Here is a 24,291-nt window from a genome sequence, read left to right as displayed (position 1 = left end):
GCGCGCGGCGGCGGCCGCCTCCCCGGGGCGACGCTCCCCGGAGCCGGCCCGCCCGCAGCCGAGCCCCGCACCTGCGGTCGTGAGCGGCGTTAGGGGTCCGGGAAGCCGCAGTCCCGCGTGCCCGAGGGCGGCGCTCACCGACCCGTGGGAACAGCTCGCTTAGCCGAGGAAAAATGAAGTGTCCACCATCCGGATTTTAGGGTTCCTCTTGCGGCGCAGGGGAGAAAACCCAAAAGGACGAAGTACCTAACTCGGGGTCTTCAAGTCTTAACTGGCCGCAGGTCTGACTTGCCCCGGGCGGAGAGGCTCGCTGAACGCGGGATCTGACCAGTCGGAGTGGAGGCCGCCAACCGAGCACGGCAGGCCTTGGCGGGCCGCTTCCCCGTCTGGGGCGCGCCCCGGCCCCTGCCACTCCGGACTGGCGGCGCTCGGGCGCCCTGCTGCGGTGGGCCGCCTGGTGCCTTCGAACCGAGCGCAGCGGGTCCGCGCCGGCCAGCGGGGAGAGGGGAGGGCCCCAGTGGGCTCCGCAGGCAGCGTTTCGACCCACGGCTTGGATTTGGTTTGTGGCCCTCTGCAGGACGGCAGGTCCTGCGCCGCGGTGTGGGAGGGGTCTGTGCTTCCCGTTTCTGCACTTTTTCTTTTTCCGTGACAGCTGGAGGATGGAGAGAGTATCCCAGGGCTGCGTCCCTGGAGTTCAGGCATGAGCACACTCCTAGTGTGAGGGGCTCTGTACTCCGGAGGTTTCACTCGGCTTCTCCCTAGCTAGTTTGTTGGGTGGCCACTGTGCGCGGGCAGCCAGCCCTGCCCCAGGGCGTGAGTTCGGACCCTCCTGCACGCCACCCTTCGGCTGCCCACAGGCTGGGCTCTGTCCTCGTGTGGAGGTGACAGTGGTGGGAAGAACAGCCGCCGCCCTGCCAGTGTGGGGCTTAGAAGAGGGCGACACAGACTGCCCAGTACGCAGCGTTTCAAACTGGCTGTTGGGTTTTTCTCTTATTACCAAATTTTTGTTTGGGGAAGGAAGAGTTACATCTTTCCAACAGGGCCTGCAAGCTATTTTGGGCGCCCTAGAATTGTTAAGGCCCCTTTTGCCTTTCCACACTTTCACCCTAAGGGATCTCTGCTCCTTCTGGTCTGGTCTGGTCTCCCTCAGCGGCCTGCTGCTTGCTGGCTGTGGAGCACAGAGCTGCTTGAGTGTGGTTGTGAAGCAGTGTAACAGACGGCCAGCGCGCTGGCTCTCTTGGCTTTTGATCTGTCTGGTTTTGACAGTAAAATCCAGGGAACTGGGGGCGTGGCCCAGTGGTAGAGTGCTTCTTAGCACATAGCATGCACAAAGCCCTGAGTTCAAGCCCCTGTACTGAGAAAAAAAAATCTGTTTTGAACCAACTCAGAGACAGACACGTGCAGCTGCATTTGCTCCCTGTGCCCTGTCTTCTGGGGACTACCCCCGGATCTCATGGGTTTTCGGGAAGCTCCCTGCCAGGGCTCCCTAAGGTCTTCCTGTTAGTGTTTGGGTAACCACCTCAGGCAGCACAAAAGCTGGCCAGCCCCGGCATTTCCCAGGTGACGATCCACAGGATCCACAGCCCCTGCTGTCGTGGGCATGTGGGCTCTGGCTGCCCTGCGCTCTGTGTCCCTCCCCACTGGAAGCACCCACTCCCTCCTGTGGCCAGTTCAGGAGGCCAGGCAGGTTTGTCTCACTCCCCTCCTGGCCAGGTGTGGAGCTGGTTCTGCAGCTGGCATCTCTCCAGGAGACCCGAGAACCGCTTGGGACTGCAGGCTCTTCTTTCAGGTGCCAGGCTGGTGGTGCTGACAGCTGTGCTGGGAAGGTACTGTGGGCGCAGCTCGCATGGCTGGCAAGAGGTCAGCAGGCAGGTGGCCCCCACTGCTGCTGCTGGGGCTGCTGGTCACAGTTGCCACTGTCCACCTTGTTGCCTGTCCCTACACCAAGGTGGAGGAGAGCTTCAACCTGCAAGCCACACATGACCTGCTCTTTCATCAGCTGGACATGGACGAGGTGAGGCTGCTGCCCTGCCCGGTGGGCGAGGGAGGGTCTGTGCCCCAGTCCTCTTGCTGATGCTCCCATCCTTGGCTTCTCTGCAGTATGACCACCATGAGTTCCCTGGGGTCGTCCCCAGGACGTTCCTCGGACCACTGCTGCTCGCGGTGTTCTCCAGCCCTGTGGTGTGTGTGCTCTCTCTGCTGGAAGCGTCCAAGTTTTATTCTCAGCTGATAGGTAAGGGGGTCTTCAAGTGAGGGGAGCATGGTGGCACGATCACCTTCAGCCACAGCCCAGCGCCCAGACCTGCCTAGGTGTGGGGGTGCACACGCTGTGTGTGGGGTGATGCGCCTTCCTACAGGGGCCCTGCTCCCCGTTAGGTCCCAGAGCCTTTGCTGTAGGGCGGCCCACTTGCACGGGGCACACGTGGACAAGCTTGCACCCCAGGGCCATCATGCAGGGCTGCTTGCAGACCCTTCTGGGGCTTTCCATGTCTATCTGAGAGCTTTTGAAAACATATAGCGGACACATGATGGCAGTACTGAAGGCTGGAGTGTAGTTACCCACGTGCGTGCAGCATGTGGTGATCAGATCAGGAAATGAGCTCACATCCCTCTCCCCCAGGGCTCATTGCTCCTGCAGGTGGAACCTGTTTTCCTTCTTTTCCTTGTTCTTTTGAGACAGGGTCTCACTTTATAGCTTAAATTACCTATATAGCTCATGCTGGCCTCAGACTTGCTCAGATCGATCCTGCCTCAGCCTCCTGAGTGCTGGGCGACTTGCAGGGGCCTGGTGACCTTGGATGTGGTGATCTCCACCACGTGGGCTGGGAGCAGGTCCTGCCCGCAGTGTGGAGGTGGCAGGGGCATGGGCCCAGTGGGCGTGGGGGCCACGTGGGCAGGAGATCTGCAGGTGTGCAGTATCTGGGTGCCCCACCGCCAGGGGCTTCTGCAAACTCCAGTGGAGTACACTGGCAGGGCCCTTGGAGTCACCGTCCTGCCTGCTTGGCATCTCCACGCTTTGTTTCTTTATTTAGTCAGAGGAGTGCTCGGGCTGGGTGTGATCTGGGGACTGTGGACGTTACAAAGAGAAGTAAGGCGGCAGTTTGGAGCCACAGTAGCTACCATGTTCTGCTGGGTGACGGCCACACAGTTCCACCTGATGTTCTATTGCACGCGGACGCTGCCCAATGTGCTGGCCCTGGCTGTGGGTATGTGGTGGTGCTGGGCCGCAGATGCGGCTGTGCAGTTGTGAACATGTATCTGCCTGCAGCAGCTGCTCCGTGGGTGCCTGAGTCCCAGCCTGGGGTCCCCGTGCTCAGAGTGGGTTCCCATTCACCCTCCAGTGGGCAGTGGTATGACAGAGGCGCTGTGTCCCCTCGCATGGTGCCCCGGGGCCACCCGGCCCACTGACGTCCATCCGCCCCTTGCAGTGCTGCCGGCCCTGGTGGCCTGGATGAGGCACCTCTGGGCCCGCTTCATCTGGCTCTCGGCGCTGGCCATCGTGGTTTTCAGGGCTGAGCTCAGCCTGTTGCTGGGCCTCCTGCTGCTGCCACCCCTGCTCCGCCGGCGGCTGTCCATGGTCACCCTACTTCGCCACACGGTTCCCGCGGGGCTCCTCTGTCTTGGTGAGCCAGTGCCCTTGGGCATGCTAAGTGCATTGTGTCACCTCGTTTCACAAAAACAGTAAAATACACTTACTGGGCTGGGGTATAGCTCAGTGGCACGGTGCCTGCCTGGTAAGCATGAGGTCCTGAGCTCAATTCCTAGCACCAAAAGAAAAGAGCCAAGTATTTAACTTTTAAAATGACTCTGTCCGGCTCTGCCTCCACTGTACCCTGGGTCCCTTGAGCTACCCAGCCAGGGGTGACCTCACTCAGGAAGCTCCGTCTTCAGGATGGACGCTCCCCGTGTGTGGAGTGGCTCAGTGCACGAGCCACGAGGGCCACTTTGTGGGGACTGCCATCCTGTGGTGGGGAACTTGGGTCCCAGCCTGAGCTGCCTGCGAGTCCCTTCCCATCCAGAGGAAGTTTCGTTCTGTTGTCAGGACTGACGGTCGCTGTGGATTCCTACTTCTGGAGACACCTCGTATGGCCAGAAGGGAAGGTGCTGTGGTATAACACTGTGCTGAACAAAAGTTCCAACTGGGGCGTATCCTTCCAGCCTCCCTCCTGCTGGGAGGCCCTGGGGAGCGGGGGACCCATGCCCCTTCTGCTGGTCCTGGGACTGCTGGGGGGCGGCGCTGGCCGTGGCTGCCATCCCTGTGGAGACAGCTACTGTGGACAGCGGCCCTGTGGACAGTGCAGTAGCCTCCTTAACTCGCCTGTAGACTTCTCCACTCCTGTGGTATTTCTACTCAGCTCTGCCCCGAGGCCTGGGCTGCAGCTTCTTCTTTGTGCCCTTGGGCGCCATGGACCGAAGGACCCATGCGCTGATGCTGTCAGCCCTGGGCTTTGTAGCCCTGTATTCACTCCTTCCACACAAGGAGCTGCGCTTCATCATCTACGCCTTCCCAGGGCTCAATGTCGTGGCCGCCAGGGGCTGCTCCTACCTGTGAGTGCTCTGTGGGTGGCACTTACCTGTACTTTTTTTTTTCCCCTTGCTTTCTCTTTCTTGATGCCAGAGATAAAACCCAGGGCTGTAGGTCCTGGGGAATGCTCATGCCTGAGCAGCCCAGCCTCACACTTGTCCCTGGGCTCTGCTCATTGACTGTGGGGATGGAATTTATAGTGTGCATGGGAGCGTGGCGCAGCCAGTGTGCTCCTCCTGTGTCGTGGCTGCTGCCTTGCTGGCTGCTGCCTGGCTGTTCCTGTCCCTGTGGTGCTCTGCTAGCTCAGAGCTGACCCCTGAGGAAGAGTTGCAGGTGCAGGCACTGGTCACGGAGCTGGGACTCAGACAGCTCCACACCTGTAGGCTGACTGGTTTGGTGGGAATCTCAGGTCGGGCGACAGTCTCTGTGGGTGGCCCAGTTGCTGGGGGGGGGGGGTGAGGCCCAGGGTTGGGGTCACTGGAGGCTGGGGTAGGGCTGCTGGGGGTTGGGCGCTCCACATGTCCACACTGCCCATTTTCTCTTGTGGATTGGAGCAGATCCAGCCCAGGCAGCAGCCGCGTGGCCTGGACTCAGCAGTTGGTAGGAACAGTGGGTGTCGTGGGGCCTGAGAGGCCCAGAAGCCTCACTCTGGGGGCGTGAGGAAGCCGTGATACACTCCCTGGACGAGGTGCTGCGCCCAGGCAAAGGCTGTCACAGCGTCCTGGCCCACACTGACGACGCCCACCAAGGGGCCGACGCCTCCAAGGAAAGGACCCTGCCCGCCATCATCTGACCTGCCTTCTCATGGCCTGGTTCCTGTCACTCTTGCCGCCTTGTCCTTGCCCGGTCAGGCAAGCTTTCATTAAGCCTGCTCTTTTCACTGTGGCTACCTCAGCTCCCCAGCGGGTGTAGACCCAAGCGTGCATCCCAGGGAGGGCAGGGTCTCATAGAGAAATGGAAGAACAAAGCAAGGGCACTTGGTGGTGCTAGCCTGGTCTAGGGTTCTACGTTGAGAGGTAGGTGAGGCTCAAGCCTCTTGTTCTTCGTATCCTAGGCCCCCCATCTGCTCTGTGATTTTATTTTTTAAATTTTTTTTCTCTGTATTTTAGGGGTGTTCAGGGTCTCACTACTAGATCAGACTTGGCCTCCCAAGTGCTAGGTGCACCCACTTGCATTTGCCATCTCAGTTTGTCCTGTGGGCGGGGCCAGCATAGCAGGCTCCGGGATTGAACCCCTGGCCTTGTGCCTGCTTGCAGGTGCTTTAACCGCTGAGCTCTTTGGCCGGCCCTGCTCTGTGACTTTAACTTCCCCAGAAGGCTCACGTGGTGAGCTGAGCATGAAGCAGCCTGGCCTCCAACCTGAGTAGAAGCTGGTGAAGTTCGGCAGGCACCTTGGGTGGAATTTCAGAGTTCTTATGGTAGTATCTGAGCGGTGTGTGGATTTGGTGATAACTTGATGAGTTGAAGGCAGGCCATGTGCCTTGTGGCCCATTTGTTGGCTCCTTAGATGTTGGTCTTTCCTCGACCCTGTATGGAGTGTGCCCTGTTTTTTAAAATTTATTTATTTATGTGGTACAGGGTCTCACTATGTAGCTTGGACTCGTAGTGATCCTCCTGTCGCAGCCTCCCTAGTGCTGGGATTACAGGCGTGCCCCAAAATGCCCAGTTTCTGGCTGGCGAGATAGCTCAGTGGACTAAGCACCTGCTTAGGCAAGCACAGGAACAGTGCCACGCTGGCCCTGCCCCCAAGACCCGGGCATGATGGTGCATGCCTGTAATCCCAGTGCTGGGGAGGCTGCGACAGGAGGATCAGTATGAGTCTGAGCTGTGTAGTGTGACCCTGTACCAGGTACATACGTACATATACACATACATACATACATACATACATACATACGATGCCCGGTTTGGGTGGCTGGCATGACACTCTGGGGCTGGCACAGCATATGGTACTGGGGATTGAACCTGGGTGCTTATGCTTGCCAGGCAGGCACTTGACGGCCAAGCTACCTCCCCAGCCTCAAATGTGCCCATTCTTTTTCAGTCTGAATAACTATAAAAAGTCCTGGCTGTACAAAGTGGGGACCCTGCTTGTGATTGGACACCTGGTGGTGAATGCTGCCTGCACAGCCACATCCCTCTACGTGTCCCACTTCAACTACCCTGGCGGTGTGGCAATGCAGCGACTGCATGAGCTGGTGGCCCCAGGCACAGGTCAGTGCCCGTGCGACCAGGGCACAGCATGCACCAGCGGGGCGTGAGGCTGAGCCTGTGTGTTTCCTAGATGTCCACCTGCACATTGATGTGGCGGCTGCGCAGACGGGGGTGTCGAGGTTCCTGCAGGTCAACAGCGCCTGGAGGTATGTGTGCACAGGGACTGCCAGTGTCACCTGCAGGTGTCCCGCAGTGGGCACAGCTGGGGCAGCCTGCTCTCCTCCTCAGGTATGACAAGAGGGAAGACCTGTGGCCGGGTGCTGTGGGCATGCTGGCCTACACCCACGTCCTCATGGAGGCTGTGCCCGAGCATCTTGCCCACTACAGGGATACCCACCGCGTCCTGGCCCGCATCGCGGGCACCACTGGTGTGAGTCTGAAACTCACCAGACTGCCTCCGATAGACGTCAACATGCAGACGAAGCTGGTGCTTCTGGAGCGACTCCTCAGGCCATCCTGAGGGCTAGCCCTGGGTGGGGAGCAAGGGGCCCAGACGGGCTCACCGGTGCCCAGGGCTGCTGAGGACACATGGCCCCGCACCTCCTACCTGCCGCCATGGTGGGCAGCAGGTCCTTCACTGCCAAGCCCAGGCACCACCTGTGTCCACAAGGGGACAGGGCCAGGCCAGGACCGTCCCAGGTGCCCAGCCACGTGGTGGCCCCAGTGCATACAGAATCTGCGCAGCTGTCAGGCCCCCTGCTGCAGGTGTGTCTTTTGCGTGCCAGACAGGGCTGGTAAGAGAGAACACATTCAAAAGGGGGTAAGAATAAACTTCATTATTTTCTTAAGCACAATACTTCTTGTTTTCTCTTCTGGTGTGAGCCTTTACATGTCACCCTGGAGCCTGCCTCACCAAGGTGAAGTGCGGTTTGGGGCCTTTGTGCCCCCCAACATCACACACAGAATGTGGCCCCGTTAGGCACTGGGCTGCCGCCGTGCGCGCACACACGTCACACAGCTTACGCAGCTCATACCACACAGAAGGCATCTTGCTGAGCTTTGAGAGCAGCCGTGACACCAGTTGGCTGCCCCTAGCTGCTGTCTCAAGTGTGTTCCCTGCAGTTGGCAGTGTGCTGGCGGTCTCCACGTAAGGCTTGGAGAGCAGGCTTCAGGCTGCAGCCTGTTCAGGTCCCGCCACACTCGCCACCCCAGGCAGCAGGCGCCTCCTCTCCTGCTGTTGCCAGTCAGAGCTCACACATTATCAATGATCAGTGTGCCGTCTGGACTGCTGCCTGACCTTGGCTTTTGCTCACAGTGTACAGGACCGGCCGCTGTGGCCCGGTGCAGCCCAGCGAGGTGTCTTCTGGGACCCTGGGCCAGCTGCATCCTGGAGGGTCCTGGTTGCTTAGGTGGGAGCTGCTTTTTTTTTTTTAAGTTTTTTTTAAGATTATCGTTCGATCACTTAAGAGACTATTCCTCATGCAAGGGCCAGAACAGCCTCAGGCTCAGCTTGGACACTGGCACACTGGTCTGGACTGCATCGCTGGATAAGCCTTACGCTGACCAACTGGAGAATCTGAGAAAGTTCAGTAAAATGTGAGCAGCTTACAAAAGCACTTAAAATTTGGAACTAGTGTTATAAATTATACAAATAACAAATCAGTTTTTCATGATGCATATTTTTCTTTTAAGAACATTAGAAAAAGTACTGGTGGTTTCCAAGCGCTGTGAAACATTTATGGAGTCAAGGAGGACAGGACTAAGCAGCCGAGCTTGACGTGTGGCACAGTGCATTGGACGGCGCACCAGCAGGGTGTGCTGGCAGGAAATGATCGATTTTACAGGCGGTAGTCAGTGTTCGTGTTCAGCACATTCTCACCAAGTACTTCTGAGCCAGGAGTATCAGTGGTGAGCTGCTTCTGTCAAACGCATCTCAGCGACTGACTGCCTCCTCATGAACTCCTTTGTGGGTGCCCATGGTGCGCTCCCTCAGTACCAGGTCCCAGAAATGGCAGCTGATCCGGCTTCCACATTGGCTGACCTGTATGGCCACCGACTGGGTCATTCCGATCAGCGGGAAGCCCAGAGCACCACCGCTCATTTCCCGCCTTTTCATTTCCCGGGAGCTGCATTCGGGCCAGGATTGTGGTGCTGGGTTTGCTTGTGGCTGTTAGGCTTCCAGGCCCCTCCGTGGACAGAAGCATGCCCATGTCACACGCACGCATAGCCATGCACACTCACACAGGTGAGCAGCCACACGGCCACACCTGCGCCTCTTCACGCCACTCCATGGTCCGCTCCTCTGCTGTCCCTCGCCCACTGTGGAGTGCTGCAGGGCCTCTCCCCAGGAACACACACACACACACACACACACACACACACACACACAGGAAGTAGTTTGAGAACTCAGTGTTTTCTGCTTTTGATTGTTTCTTTTAGCCAGGCTGGTGGGCACATTCTAATTTTTTTCTAATTTTTCATTATGAAAAATTTTAACATGTAAATAATGTGAAAGAATTTTAAATGAGTGCTTGCCTGGCAAGTGCAAGGGCCTGAGTTCAATCCCCAGTTCTGCCAAAATAAAATAAAATAAAATAAACAATCTGAAAATTATACAGTGATCACAATATACACAAAGACTAAATGAAGTTACTGAACATTTGATTTGCCCTTTCTACAGATGTTGTCCTACTGGAAAGGTGTACAGCATGCACGCGCGTGCACACACACACACACACACACACCCTCTGCCTGTATTTTGTGGAGCCCTCAGAGGTCACGCTAGAAGACCTCTCAGGATCCCTGAGGTGGATCCTGAGTGCTTTTACATGCATCTCCGAAAACAAGGCTGTGGCCCATATAAGTCAATACTTTTAACATGTATTTATTTGGTACAGGGTCTTGCTGTGCAGCTTGGACTCAGTGATCCTCCTGTTCAGCCCCCCAGAGCTGGGATTACAAGTGTGTGTATCCACGCCCAGTTTTAGTGGCCTGCACAGCATGAGGTAGCAGGGATTGAACCTGGGTCCTTGCGCTTCCCAGGCAGGAGCTTCGACCGCCAAACCATCTCCCAAGCCCAAGTCAATACTTCTTGTTTTCTCTTCTGGTGTGAGGCAAGCACTGACCATGGAGCTGTACCCCGATGCTCGCGGTATGCCTAGTAAGACGACCCCAGATGCTATCTGTCCACAAGCAGACCACTGTAGGTGTTCCTACACCATAAACCACTTGAAGTCCTTCCACTGGTACGTCCTGGTGCTCTCTTCCAAATCAAAGTGGTCTTCTCCATGCACTCCTGTGAAAGATGGGCCTAACATGCCATGGATATGGAAAGCGAATGCTTTCTCAGCTCGCCAAGTGTCCACGCGTCACTGTCCCCATGGCCAGGGGCTGAGCATTCCCCTCGCCGAGTGTCCGCTCCGCCCCTCAGCCCCCCTTTGAGTAATCCCTGATCTGCTTCTACGCAATCACTTGTTCCGTTGTCACTGGGTTGCTGTAAGTTTCATAGTTCCTTCTGTGTTTTGGATTCAAGTCCTTTTTAGGTAAAAATGACTTGTGCACACATCTTCTCACTCTCTAAAGCTGCCTTGGAAGGGATGCTTGTGGCTCAGTTCAGTTAGTTTTTTGCTTTATGGATCATACATTGGTTGTTGTAGAGAAGTCCTGACCAACCCAAGATTTTGAAAATTTTATCTTATATTTTTGGAGGTGGTAGGAATCAAACTCAAAGCATTGTGCAGGTGAGGCCAACCCTCTGCCCTGTTTTCTGCTAAGTTTTTGTGGTTTTTTGTATTTTAGGACAGGGTTTACAGGGTATGCAGGGTCTCACCGCATAGATCAGACTTGTAGTGATCCTCCTGTTTACAGCCTCCCAAGAGCTGGGATTACAGGCACACACCACCACGTCCAATCTCAATTGCGGTGTCAGTGCACCCCAGGGGCGGGGCCAACAAGGCAGGCCCGGGGATCAAACTCCCAGCCCCTGCATCTGCCTAAGCAGGCATTTTATTTATTTTTCATTTTATTAAAAAATTAAAATATATTTTAAAAATAGGAATAAAGAATTATATATATTTACACATAAGTCCAGAAATCTAGCCATATACCCCATTGTTGCAGGACAGTCCCACAACACTCCTTTTCCTGTCTCCTGCCTTCATTCACCACCCCCTTCCTTTTTTTTTAAGCAGGCATTTTAATCTGCTGAGCTATTTGGCCAGCCCTTCTGCTAAAAGTTTGTCTTAACTTTTGTATTTATATTTAAATTTGTGTGTGTGTGTGTGTGTGTGTGTGTGCGCACATGTGGTACCAGGGATTGAACTCAGGACCTTGCACTTGCCAGGCAGGTGCTTATGCCTGCTGAGCTGTATCCCCAGCCTCCTACATTTTATATTTAGAACAGTGATCCTTTTGAATTTTTTATATGGCAGGAGGTATGGACTGAAGGCTTTCACATATGAATATCCAGCTGCTCACACCATTTGTTGGAAAGATTATCTGTTTCCTACTGAATTGAATTTTTTTGTACTTTTCTAAAAAATTAGCTCATTCTAGAGCAGCTTGGTGGTGAGCACTTGCCTAGCAAGTTCAAGGCCCTAAGGTTTGAGCCCCAGCGCCACACACACACACACACACACACACACACACACACACAAAGTTGACTAAAAAGGCCAAGAAGACAAACCATAAGTCAAGACTGGGAGAAAATTTCTGTGAAAGATATATCTGATTAAATAGTATTACAAAAATACACAAAGAATTCTTAAAATTCAATACTTTATTTAAAAATGGACAAAATATCTGTACTCTTCACCAAAGAAGATACACAGATTTCAAATAAGCACATGAAAGCTGGGCATGGTGGTGCATGCCTATAATCCCAGCACTCAGGAGGCTGAGGCAGGAGGATCATTGGGAGTTTGAGACCAGTGTGAACTACAGAGTGAGCTCAAGGCCAGCCTGAACTGCATAGGGAGACCCTGTCTCAAAAAAAAAAAAAACAAAAAACAAATCACATGAAAAAGTACATCGGCAGTTGTAGAGGCTTCTCTGGTGCCTGTTAGTTTTGGGTTCTTGTTGTTGTTGTTGTTCTCGGCACCTCCAGTCTCACGCCTCCACATGGAGGTGCTGAGCCAGTTGTGCTTTCAGTCGGAGCGCAGTGTAACCATCGTGGGGCCGCGCTGAGTCCGGCTGCTGAGGAGCCGCTGAGCCTCCAGGATGACATGAACCACTGCTCCTCACGCCTGTAGCAACTGGTGCCTGGAGTCCCGCGAGGCGCTCAGCTTGGTCAGCTGGAAATCCTGCAGTGCGTCACTGACTGCATCCTCGACCTGCAGGCGGTCCTAGCCCAGCAGCCCCGGGACCCCCAGACGGTCCGCATCTCCCCATCCAGACATCGGGCTTGCTCCCGAGCGTGTGTTCTCCAACGGCAAGAGGCGTTTCCGCCACTGACCCAGCATCCTGGCACATCCAGAACCCGGTGCCGGCGTCCGCCCATTTCGCCTGGACCCAGGGACTCTCTTGGGCTGGAAGCCCAAGGGCATGGAAGAGCCCCAAGCTCACCCGGGCACACTCTACGTCCCCAAAGCCCTGCCTCGAGGATGGACCTAGCGTCCAGGAGTGAAGGACTGTGAATGTGGGCTAGTGCTGACCACCAGTTGGGTGATGTCTCCCTGCCCTCACCCAACCCCAAGTTTTAAAGACTTATCTTTTCAGAGCACGGAGGGCTTGGGGGTAGGGGATAGCTGCTCTATGAACTCTGCCCAGGCAGTGTTAGAGCTGGTCTTCTGGTTTCCTTGGAGAAGGGTTCTGTTGCCCAGATTAGGGACTCTGTAAGAGTATATGGCTTTTGTACCTTTTTTGCAGGAAGGTGACTTTCTGTAACCATGTGATGTCTACTGAACTTTTTTTTTTTTGAACTTTTAATAAAAGTTAACATTTTGCATAACAAAAATAATTTTTAAACAAGCAAAAAACTACATCATACGGGAATTTTGCAATTTAAAACAAGACGTCACTATACAAATACTGGAAAGGCAAAAATCCAAAAATGGGCAACGTCAGAGCATGCAGATGTCAGGTGTGCCGTAAGTATCTTCTGTTCTGGGGACTGCTGGCGAGGCTGCGGATCGGCAGGACCTTGCTGCTGATGGGAACACAAAACATGCAGTTTCTTACAAAACTAAACGCGATCACACTGCTTGGTATGTGCCCCAGAGCCGGGACCTCCTGTCCACACAGAGACGGCCTGTGGACGTTCAAGGCGGCTCCCTCCGCACTGCCAACACGGAGGCAGCCAGGGTGGCCCTGCGCGGGTGATGGACAGGTAAACCCGTCCTCCCAGACAGTGCGACTGAAAAGGAAAACAAGTGATGCCAAGCTGAAATGCACACTTTAAGTGAAAGCCGGCTGGGCAGGGCTGCGCTGTGCAGGTGGGTGCCAGCCCGGAGGAAGTCCGGCCGTGGTCGGGCTGGTGGGCCAGGGCGGGCGTGGACTCTCGGGGAGGGCCATTTCGTGTCTCACCACAGCAGTGGTGCAGGCCGGGAGGCACTGGTGAAGGCAGGCCTGTGGGCTGCTTGGTCCTAGGAACGGCCTTGCAGTAAACCTGGGCTGCGGGTGACAATGACATGTCCCTGTGGACTCGCCAAACAACAGATAGTCCAACTGGGAGTGGGCGGGGGAAGGGAACAGGAGATCCTGCTCTCTCTGGTAACTTTGCTAGGGACCCCAAACCACTCTAACACACTGAGTCTATTTTTTTAAAAAAGACTATTTCAGAAGAGGGAGGAAGGGACTCTGGGTGAAGCGACTACTCCGAATTTCAGTGAGGGCCAACCTCCTCGTGCTCACAGTTGCAACAGCCTGCCCGGCACACATGCCACAGCGTTACCACTCTGCCAGTGTTTTCAATCTGGTGACAGTGACAGTTGCCAAAACTCACCGATTGGTACTAGACATGGGTGGATTTTATCATTTGTTTTATATCTTGAAGTAGATTTTTAAAGAAACCATTTGCTTCCGTATAGGGCGATGGGTTTCTGGACTCTGCTCTGCCCGTGGACCCCTTTCTGTCCGGTACCACGTTCATGCGCTCTTGAGTATCAGCACTTAGGAGCCTGGAGTGAGGCCCAGTTGCTCTGCCTTTTTGAAATGGGGGTGGCTTTCCTCTACCCTTTTCATCTCCCCTTTTGAGGCAGGGTCTCAAGCTAACTTTGTAGCCTCGGCCGGCCTCAAATTCGCAAGGATCCTCCTGCCCTAGCCCCTCAGGGCTGGTATTACAGGGATGGCCACCTTGCCTAGCTTTCCCTGTGATTTTTAAGATCACTTGTTCAGTCAGTTGAGGCGGCACTGATTCACATGGGTCAGTTCAGAACAGTCAGTGTATTAACAATGTTTTATAGTTTTTGTGCTATAGATTATGCATATCTTGTCAGATTTACCATAAATATTTTCTATTTCTGATATTACATATTACAGTCTCCTTACACATAGCCCAGGCTGGCCCAAAAAGAGATGCACCACACCTGGCTGTAAATTTCTTTTTTAAAAAAATGTATTTGGTGCAGGGTCTCACTACACAGCTCAGACTTGTAGTGATCCTCCTCTTTTCAGTCTTCCCAGTGCTGGGATTACAGGCGTGTGCCCCCATGCCCGGTCTCAGTGGCCAGCTCAGTGTGCCCAGCGGCTGGGCTGGTGCAGCACGTTGCCGAGGATTGAACCCCAGTCCCTGTGCTTGCCTAAGCAGGCACTTAGTCCTCTAAGCTACCTCGCTGGCCCTATAACTGGTATTTTAAGACATATCAATTTAGTTTTCATTCATTCATTGTATTTATTTTTTATTTTATGTGAGACAGAGTCTCACTATGCAGTTCAGGCTGGCCTTGAACTCACTTTGTAATATGCAGCTCAGGCTGGCCTCAAACTCCCAGGGATCCTCGTGCTTTAGCCTCCAGAGTGCTCAGGTCATAGGCGTGTGCAATCACACCCAACCATTCATTCATTTTATTTGCTTTTTTATCTTTTATTTTTTTGGCGGAACCAGGGATTGAACTCGGCCCTTGTGCTTGCCAGGGTAGCACTTATTCCACTGAGCCATCTCCCCGGCCCCCATTCATTTTAAAACATAACCAAACTCACCCTTTTTTCTTTCTTTTTCTTCCTCTCTCCTTTCTCTTCCTTCCTTCCCTCTCTCCATCCTTTTTTGCTGTTTTCAGGAGACATGGTCTTAGTGTACGTCCCAGGATGCCCTTGAGCTCACAGTGACCCTAAGCCTGGGATTACAGCTGTGTGCCACCCTTGCCTGGCTAAGACATGTTAGCTGCTTTTGCATGCTGAAGCCTTAGTAATGTCTACTGCAACTCTGCTAAACTATGACTTGTTTCCTAGGAGTGTCTACCGACGGCCTTGCCATGCGTGAAGTCAGCTCTGCGCCTTGCTGCCTTCTCCATTCTGAGTCTGTCTACTATGCGTGCGGGCCGTGTGAACCAGGACTGTTTACCTTCGCCCTCCTGTCACCGGCTTACTTCACGCCGCCAGGGCTACCAGGCTTCAGGGACCCTCCTCGAGGCCGGGAAGCGTTCTTTACAGACACAGCACGTCTGCTCATCGGCTGCTCTCACCTGGCTGCCTGAACAGCACCGCTGCCAGCGGCGCAGACACCTGAGGGCCCGACCCAACGGCTGTGGGCCACGCCCATCACAGGCTGATTCTGTTAATCCCTCCAGCTTTGTTCTTTTTCCAGATTATTTTGGTGATCTGGAATCTGAGATCTCATATATTTAGAACGACCTTTTTCTACCTCTGTAAAAGACAAACACGTTGCCGAGACTTTGGTAGGGACTGCACCCGCCTGTGATGCGGCACTCTGGCAGGCTGAGCAGGAGCTGGGACTGCTCACTCTGGGAGCTGCCGGCCCCTTAGCCACTTTATACCTCCTCCCACAAACGCAGGATGTCTTTCCATCTATTTTTCTCTCCGAGACACCATTCACTGTCAGGTCTGTCACCTTAATTCTTACCTAACTTATTCTTTGCAACGCTGTTGTCCCTGAAGTGTCTTCTTCATTTGCCTGGCACTGTTCATTATGTACTGCTTGCTGTTACCGAAACTATCCGATGCTAACTTTGCGTCCTCCTACTAACAAATTCATTATTCCTCTGTGTGTGAACCGTGAAGGCTGTCCGCACGAGTGTCTGAGCTGTGGGCACAGGTCTCCTTGCTCCCCTCTGCCACTCAGATGCGCTTTATTCTGCTCTTTGCCGAGCTGCTCCGGCGCGGCCCGAGTCTTGAGGTGAGCGGCAGCAGGAAGCTCTCTGCCTTCCTGCCGGTCTTAATGGAGGACCTCCGTCTCTCACGATTATGCTCGCTGTAGACGGTGCACACCTGGAATCACACCACTCGGGCAGGCTGAGGCAGGACAGCAGGCGCAGCCCAACCTCAGGGCAGCTTAGGGACGCCCTATCACTGTCATTTTCAAGGAATGTTTTCACTGGGCACATAAGTCCAGACACCCCTCCAAGATGCCACCCCGTGGCTCCAAGCACACGGCTGCCTGCTTCACGAGGGCAAGGGCCTTCTTCTCTTCTCCCTTCCGGACACTGTCTTCGGCCCCCAGCACACTGCTGGCATGCTGTGCAGGCTTTCGTCCTGTCCTGTCTGGGGCTCGGTCCTCCTGACATCTATGCTCTGGGAGGCCCATGAGGCTGCTCCCAGTGCTGTCCCCTGGGACTCTGCCGCACACGCCCCCCACCCCCTCCTGGCCAAAGACTGCCTGCCAGCTCAGCAATCCTCTCGCTCATGTTGGCATTCAATCCACCGGTGGCACTTTTCATGTCCACTGTGGGTTTCAGTTTAAGGGTGTCCCCGTCTTTCCTCCTGGGCAGCATTTTCTCGCTTTCCATAAACACCTATGGCCCCCGATTTACCTTGGTTCAACTATGTTACTGCGAGTCTGTGATGGGACAAAATTGGTACCTATTTAACCTTTAAATTTTATTTTTCAGCATGGGAGACCGAAGTCGGGATACTACTAAACTACAACTACAAAACTAAAGCAGAACATCTCTAACCCTTTTGTTAAGGCAGGGTCTCCCTCAGTTGCCTGACTGGGAACTGAAGTTGTAATTCTCCTATATCAGCCTCCTTTGATGCTAGGATTACAGTTATGTCCCAGCACCTACTAGCTCAGATTCGTACCCACCCTTGGGGTGCCAAGCAGTACAGGAACCAGGGAAGCCACACTGGTCCACAGCAGAAGCCACATTCCCAACTTGTGTTCTCCTGACCCAGTGGGCATGTGGAGCAGGCCAGCCAGGAGGCTGGCACCTGCACTGTCTGCACCCTTGCGTGGGTCACCTCTGAGCAGGAGGTCCTGTGTGTCTGAGGACACAAGTTCTTACTGAGGGTCACACTATGTGGTCACTGCTGAGGTCTCAGAGGTGGATGGGCAGCTGTCTGGCTCAGCGAAGGCCATGCCCCAGAAAGTTGGGCGTCTCGGCAGCTGCCTGAGGCTCGGCACTGATGGCCTATGAGGAGGCAGCCCCACCGTCCGGCCTACTGCTGGCTTCTGGGGTCCTGGGCGCAATGACCTCACGGCTTATGAGGGTGTCCATGTGCAGCCCACCAGCGCTGGCTGCCCTCTTCTGCTCAGCCTCAGACAGGACCAGCAAGCGCTGCGACAGGAAAGAAGTCCTGAATGCAGGGCCTGCTCCCAGATGCCGTTCCCGCACCTGGCTGTCTTGATCTTCTCTGACATCTCCGGAAAGCGCTTCTCAAAAGATGTTGTGGATTAGGGTTGTCGCTGAGTGGCAGAGCACCCACCAGCATGTTCAAGACCCTGGGTTTCATTCCCAGAATTAAAGCCAGAAGAAACAAAAAGAGAAAGAAAAGAGGATTTATATGGCTTTGCTAATGCTGAAGGGAGGGCTGGCTGACACCAGCTGCTCCCTCAGTCCCAGGGCAAGGGCGCCCAGCCTCAGGTACGACTGTTTCATTATCAGACAACTGGTAGCTTCCTCCGCAGCGCAGGATGCGTCCAAGGCACACACGGCGGCTTCTTATTGCCCGAGAGACCCGAGAAGCCCAGGACCTGCCCGAGTAGCACCGAGAGGAGAGCCGGGCAGGACTCACTGACTGGCCCCACAACTTGGTTACAGCGTGCAGGTGGGGTGCCCCAGTGCCACAATCCCTCTTCAGAGATGGCCGTGGTGCGGGGCCCTCGGCAGAGCAGCAGCATATGGCTATGTGCGAGGACCCCATGGGGCCCTGGTCCCTACTGTCCCTGATGCCTACTGTGGCTATGGCCCAGGTATACGGGATGGGTGCCGTCCTGCCAGTGACACAGGCTGCCCCATTTCAGAGGACAACTCACAAAGCTCAGCACCCCAGTATTCGAATGATGTTAAAACTCAAAAATCCTCCCAAGCACAGGCTGGCCACAGATGCTGCAACGTCTTTCCCACCTGTGGCCCTGGCCAGCGTTCGGAGGGCAGCACGCTGTGACCACACTCCCTCGGCGTGAGGGCCGGAAGCCCTCACCATCCTCATCACCGACACAGGAAAAGGGACTAAGCATCTGGCTTGCCTCCTGGTGCCTGCTGGGCTGCACCGCACCACACTGCACAGAAGCGGCTTCTGCACTTTGGTTTCCAAAGAGGATATTCATTTTCCTCTCCCCCCAAATAAAAAGCCAGTGTCCACCAGCACTAGAAAATTGTAAATAAAAAATTTAATTTCAGAAACTGAGTTCACCATTTATAAATACACTAAAGCATAGTCCACACAAATTTAGATTAAGTATAGGTACAACATTTCAACAAAATGACTTTTCTAAAAGATCAGTATTAAATTGATTTGAAATGATAAAATGATTTTTCAGACATTAACACAAAAACTGTGAGGCCATATTGATTTATAAAAGAATATGACAACTGATATTTCATTTTGATGTCACTGGGATCCTAGACACCGAGTGATGGCGGATCTTCTCTATCATAACAACCTAAATGCCTAAGGCTACTTTCACAGCTGCAGCACGGCCAGCACCTTCCCTGTGTTAAGAAGCCATCTCCTTTAAAAGGGATCTTGGCCGCTACTGCTCAGACTGGGGGTCAGTGCCCACGGGACAGGGATGGCTTCAGAGTGTGGCGCTGAGCGAGCCCCACGGAGATCGGATCAACCGGCTGTCTGCTGCCAACGTCTCACTCTGTGCACTGGCTAAGTCATAAGCACAGATCTACAAACTTGGATCCAATTTCAAGGAGCTCATGATACAGAGTGGGGGTACCTCTGAGTTTACTGACTATATGAAAACCTGAATACAAAACCCGGAATGGAAAGGAACGGAACGTTCTGGTGACCAGAGGACTGCCACTCTGTGACACCTCACGCAACTTCATTTCAGATGCCTTGTCCCTGCCAGAGTGGAGTCAGCTCCCAGAACATTCTCTCTGCTTGACACCCACAGCCTGCAGCTGAGAGCTGCTTGGTCAGATGGCTTGGACTCCCCCCATTCACACCCTTCCTTGGACAGCTGCGAAAGCTGTTCTGTTGCATTAAAGCAAATGTTTAACTAAAATACAGTACCTGATTTGTGGTTTTTACACAATTGAATAAAAAAACCTGCAAAATAAAATTGTTTATGTTTTTCCATTCTAGTAAAACAAAATTGTTTTTGTTTTTCCATTCTAGTAAAACTCCTAACTCTTAAAAAACTTTACAGTTATGAATTAACACCTGATCATCCTATTTCATCGCTGAAGAGAGGCTGTTGCCAGTGGCCTTGTAAAAATGCCCCGCGACACCTGGCTGCAGGAGGAGTAAGGCACATGCGGACGAGACACGAGAGCAGGTGGGTGGCGCAGGGGCCAGCCCGGTGTCCCACATGGCCCCGCCGTGCGGGTGACAGCCCTGGTACAACAGCGCACTTTGAGGAGCAAGCACCTTTAGTCCTTGGCTCCAGCTCTAAGGTGGGCTCAATACTGAAAGTAAATCAAGGGCAGGTTCACTTTCAAAAAGATGAGCTTTTCAAAATGCTCCATCATGAGCCTGGGCTGGCCAAAGCTGCCATTCTCTGTGTGGGTGCTAAACAGCTTCTCGGAGGTCACCGTGCTTGGGGGGCAGCCCAGGAACCGGACGGCCAGCGTGGACAGCGCAGGCCAGGCTGAGCGCTTCAGGTTCCAGTAGGCAAGGGGGTCGCAGCTGTGCTCCAGCACCTCCTCCTCCAGGTAGGTGAGCACCACGTCCTTAGGTGGCTTCTCCCTGCCACCTCTCCTCTTCACCTCGGCCACCAGCGACCACAGGTCCTCCCCGCCTGAGGCTCCTGGCAGGGACCCTGAGTCACAGCCGTGGGAGGCGGCTGTGTCCTCTGAGGTAGAATTCAGTATTTCTAGCTCCCTGATTAAGTCCTGCCTGTACTGCTCCGCCTCCTCCTCTGTGAACAGGGAGGCCTTGTAGCGAGGGTCCAGCAGTGTGGCAAAGACGTACCTGGGGTCGTGGAGGGTCGCAGACAGGCGGCTGGCCATGGCTTCCTTCAGCGACTTCAGCATGGTGTCGATGCCCATGGTCTCCCCGAACAGCATCTCCACCTTCCTGCTGAGGATGTGGATCATGGGGATGACCTGGCTCAGCGTGGACACAGGGGTGTTCATCTCCCGGCTAGCAGCGTCGAAGGGCCTCAGCGCGTGGCACACGGACTGCATGACCTCCCACTGGTCACAGCTGATGAGCTCCCGAAAGCTGCACTCAACAGACAGCTCACTGATGGCCCGCCTCTGCTCCAACAGCCGCTCGAGCATGTGGAAGGACGTGCTCCACCGGGATGGGACGTCCTGGAGGAGCGGGTGTGGTGGCAGCGCGTACTCCCGCTGCAGCTCCGCCAGCTTCTCGCGGGCCCGGGGAGAGCGCTGCACGCGCTCGCATAGCTTCCGCGCCAGGCTCAGCAGGTTCTGCACCATCCGCTGGCTCTTGATGGCCTCGCTCACCACCAGGCTCACCGTGTGGCTGAAGCACTGCACGCTCGAGCGCCCCGCCTCGCCCAGCGTCCTCCCGACACTAGGGTTGTCTGTGACCGTGATGCCCACCTGGAGGCCGAGCGAGGCCACCCAGGCCTCCCACCAGCACTCCAGCTGCTTCTGGATGCCACTGCCACTGCAGTCGCAGTCCACCTGTGACACGGCCAGGAGGGCCGAGCAGTGGTGGTCCTTGCTGTGTGGGCGCATGGAGGACGCGAAGGTGACCCAGTGTGCCGTGAGGGTCAGGTACTCGCGGGTCTGGTTGCTCATCCAGAGGCCGGAGGTGAAGTGGACCACCCCACTCTCTGCTTCCTTCAGCCGGGACATAATGATCCGCTTCACATTGTCGTACATCCCTGGGATAGCCGTCCTGGAGAAGTAGGAGGGGGAAGGGAGGGTATACTGAGGTTTCAAGTATTCAAGCAGCCTGTTGAAGCCAACATTGTCTACAAAAGAATATGGCTGGAGGTCAAGTGCAATCATTTCAGCTATGAGACTTGTGATTTTTTTGGCAACTGGGTGAGAGTCATAAAGCTTCTCACTGGGGTCACTGAAGGAGGAAGCACCTGACAGCTCGGAGCTCGGCGGCCGGCACCCAGACGCAGAGTGAGGCAGCGTGGGCTCTGGGGCGTCGGCCTTGAGCACGTGGCCGTGGAAGCGCTGCAGGTGTCGCAGGAGGCAGCTGGTGCCCAGGTTGGTGGGCTTCTTGCCCCGGCTGATGGTGCGGCCACAGTGCAGACACACCACTTTGGTGGAGTCTGCAGAGCAGATGGAGAAGTGGTTCCACAGCTTCGAAGTCTTCTTGCTGTGCACAGGGAGCAGGACCTGGTGACTCTTTCTGGCCGTGGCTGGCAGGACACTCAGGGTGGAGGAGGTGCTCTCGGCAGAAGCCAGAGTGGCATATGGAGAGTTGGCCAGACTGGCACCCAGCAGGTCCTTCTGCACACCAACCACCTCAGGGTGGCGCCGGTAGAGATGCCGCATCAGACAGCTGGTGCCCACGTCCCCCTTGCGGCCCCGGCTGATGGCACAGCTGCAGTAGCGACACACGGCCTTGAGGCTGTCCGTGGGGGCCAGCGAGAAGTGGTGCCAGACCTCTGACTTCAGTCTCCTCATCGCCTTCTTACTCTGCTGGAAGACAGCCCCTGATGCAAACCTCCTGGGACTCAGCCCGCCAGTGTGAGGCTTCTCGGGGGAGGACACTGCTGAGGCCGCAGCAACGTCATCAGAGTCTTCCTGAAGCGCATCCCCAGAATGGGCGTGCAGCGGCAGGTCCTCAGCCAGCTGGTCTGGGGATGAGGCAGCAGATGGGCACTCGCCCATGGGCTGGCCTGGGGAGGACGGCACGGAGCTGGGGTCGCCCTCAGGGGGCAACAGGGCGGGCAGCAGTGTGGGGGGCGTGGGGTACAGGGGTGGGATGCCTGGGCCACCCCCGTTCTCCTGCAGCACGACGGCCCGGTGCGCCCGCCACATGTGCCTGATGAGGCAGCTCGTGCCCAGGTCCTTGCCGTTCTTGCCCCTGCTGAACTCGTTCATGCAGTGCACACACACGGCCTTGGAGCTGTCGAGGGGTGACAGGTAGAAGTGCTTCCACACGGCCGACCTCCGCCTGGAGCCAGCCGTGCTCCTGGGAAGGGGGAGGCTCCTCTCGGCCACGCTCTCAGAGGCAGCCTCGTCATAGTGCAGTGGAGGCAGGCGTGGGGAGGACCCCACCAGGGCCTCCTCTCTGCCGAACTTACCCGCAACTCCTTCTGAGGGCAATGCAGACACAGACTCCTCCTTTATCCGGTCAGGGGATGGGATCTTAGGTGCCATGTCTGGGACGAGACTGACAGGTGACAGCGTGGCACCCAGGTCGCCCGTGTCCGTGGGCTCTGGAGGGAGCGGCAGGGAGGGGGCAGAGAAGGACCCCCCGGGCAGGCTCCCGCTCTCGGGTGCCAGCTTGGTGGGGTGTGCGCGCCGCACATGCCGCATCAGACAGCTGGTGCTCAGGTCCTTCTCGTTCTTGCCCCTGCTGAACTCCTTCATGCAGTACCTGCAGATCGCCTTGGTGCTGTCTCGCGGGGAGATGAAGAAGTGCTTCCAGGCTGGAGACTTCTTCCGGGAGCTCAGGTGCCGGCTGGAGAGCAGGCTCTGTGTCACCGCCTCCATGGCCACGCTGTACAGGGTGCTGCTGTACTGGGAGAACAGGTCCTCGTCCTCACTCTCCACGGGCAGGCACTTCCTGGGGGGCCGCCAGGCGCAGCCCGCAGCCCCAACGTCCGCCTGCTCGTCCCCACTGTCAGCGGGCCTCATGTCCTCCCGCTCACTTTGGAAGTCCACTCTTTCCAAACTGTGGCTAGGGATTTGATCATCGTCCTCCTCCACTATTTTAAAATTTATCTTATTGGAAACAAAATCCCCATCCCCTTTGGGACGAGTTTCCTGGCTATTCTCCATGACCAACCATACCTACCCTGGCTGCTCTGTCATGTCAGGGTCTCGGGGTGATCAGAAATCGGTCCGAATGCTCATCTGTGACCCGCATGCAGACTGCCTCCATGTTTCACGTCCGCCGCACGTTCTGGGACGAGTCTGTGGATGTGGCTCCTCTGTAGACATGGGTCTGGGCACAGGTCACCTTGGGATCCACAGCTCTGCGTTCGTGGAGCACTGCTGTTAGAGGCGTCCCTTGCAGTGTGGACACACGTGCTCGCAGCCAGACCTGCTTCAGGTCCTAAGGACAGGACCCAGCCACCTTGCAGCACGCACCTGGTCCTCCTGCATTTCCTACAAAAGATGCAGCAGAGTGAGCACAGAGCCACGGAACGGATTTCAGATCCACACTGTCATGAACACGCTGGCCTAAACACACGAGGACTGTAGAAGGAAAATGGAAACAGCAAAGGATTCAGACACTATGCAGTCCATTTGCAAGGTAAAATACAATACCCGACGGCCGCAAACTAAACAAAAGTAGATACGGATTCAAATTCAAGCTGCCTGTTGGTAGAGCATCAGGAGAACTTGGATAAGGAGCTACCAGGGTATTACAGTTATTTTCACCTCAGATGTGCACTGTCACTCTTTAGCTTATCAGAGGTACCTGGAAGCTGAGGTTTATCAGAATTGATTTGAAATCAATTTGTTCTACCCCACTATACAGGTAAAATGATCAATTTAGACTAATGGGGACGAAATTCAAAGGATAATGAAGATGTGTAGGACAAGAGCAGAGCACACCAACAAAAAGAGTTTAAGAACTAGCAACAACATCGGCAGCTCAGGTACCAATGCCAGGGAGCGCATGCTCACTGCAGCAAGGGTGCTTCACACGCAGGCCGGGCTATGAGGAGCAGGGCCCAGGCCGGGGTTTCAGCCGGGATCTAGGCGAGGGGCTGAGCCTGTGTCGCCCAGTGTAAGCCATACCATGACTCTGCCACTGGGAACAGGCTTCAACCATATCCATCCCTGTGCAGAGCAGGAGTCTGCTCACCTGAAGAAGGATTTAGTCTCCCCAGGAAAGGGTCCTGGTCATCCCAGGAAAGATCAACTGCCCCAGGAAGGGTCCCAGGCTCATAAAACACCCAGGCCCTCCGACAGGATGGGACAGGGTGTTTGTGGC

General features: G+C 55.2%; 2 protein-coding genes across 2 annotated transcripts; one reads left to right on the top strand and one right to left on the bottom strand.

The window, feature by feature from the left end:
• The first annotated feature begins 933 nt into the window (after positions 1-933).
• Positions 934-7,523, top strand: Alg12 (ALG12, alpha-1,6-mannosyltransferase). Its single transcript, XM_004642410.2, has 9 exons — positions 934-2,014; positions 2,101-2,233; positions 3,033-3,206; positions 3,429-3,623; positions 4,043-4,146; positions 4,325-4,548; positions 6,569-6,738; positions 6,809-6,884; positions 6,967-7,523. The coding sequence occupies exons 1-9, from the start codon at positions 1,847-1,849 to the stop codon at positions 7,196-7,198; spliced, it is 1,476 nt and encodes a 491-aa protein (XP_004642467.1). The 5' UTR covers positions 934-1,846; the 3' UTR covers positions 7,199-7,523.
• Positions 7,524-18,319: 10,796 nt separating this feature from the next.
• Zbed4 (zinc finger BED-type containing 4) lies at positions 18,320-23,475 on the bottom strand. Its single transcript, XM_004642409.2, has one exon. The coding sequence runs from the start codon at positions 23,124-23,126 to the stop codon at positions 19,650-19,652; it is 3,477 nt and encodes a 1,158-aa protein (XP_004642466.1). The 5' UTR covers positions 23,127-23,475; the 3' UTR covers positions 18,320-19,649.
• Positions 23,476-24,291: the final 816 nt, after the last annotated feature.

This window comes from Octodon degus, unplaced genomic scaffold (assembly GCF_000260255.1).
Source record: "Octodon degus isolate 3935 unplaced genomic scaffold, OctDeg1.0 scaffold00153, whole genome shotgun sequence".
In the NCBI taxonomy this organism is placed as follows: domain Eukaryota; kingdom Metazoa; phylum Chordata; class Mammalia; order Rodentia; family Octodontidae; genus Octodon; species Octodon degus.
The sequence above is the reverse complement of the archived record's forward strand: the minus strand, read 5'-3'. Positions and strand labels throughout refer to the sequence as shown.

Bases quoted from the DNA above. Each gene is read 5' to 3' on its own strand.
- Alg12 (XM_004642410.2), top strand. From the start codon at position 1,847: ATGGCTGGCAAGAGGTCAGCAGGCAGGTGGCCCCCACTGCTGCTGCTG. The intron at 4,549-6,568 runs GTGAGTGCTCTG...ATTCTTTTTCAG, and splicing joins GCCAGGGGCTGCTCCTACCT to TCTGAATAACTATAAAAAGT. The intron at 6,739-6,808 runs GTCAGTGCCCGT...TGTGTTTCCTAG, and splicing joins GCTGGTGGCCCCAGGCACAG to ATGTCCACCTGCACATTGAT.
- Zbed4 (XM_004642409.2), bottom strand. From the start codon at position 23,126: ATGGAGAATAGCCAGGAAACTCGTCCCAAAGGGGATGGGGATTTTGTT.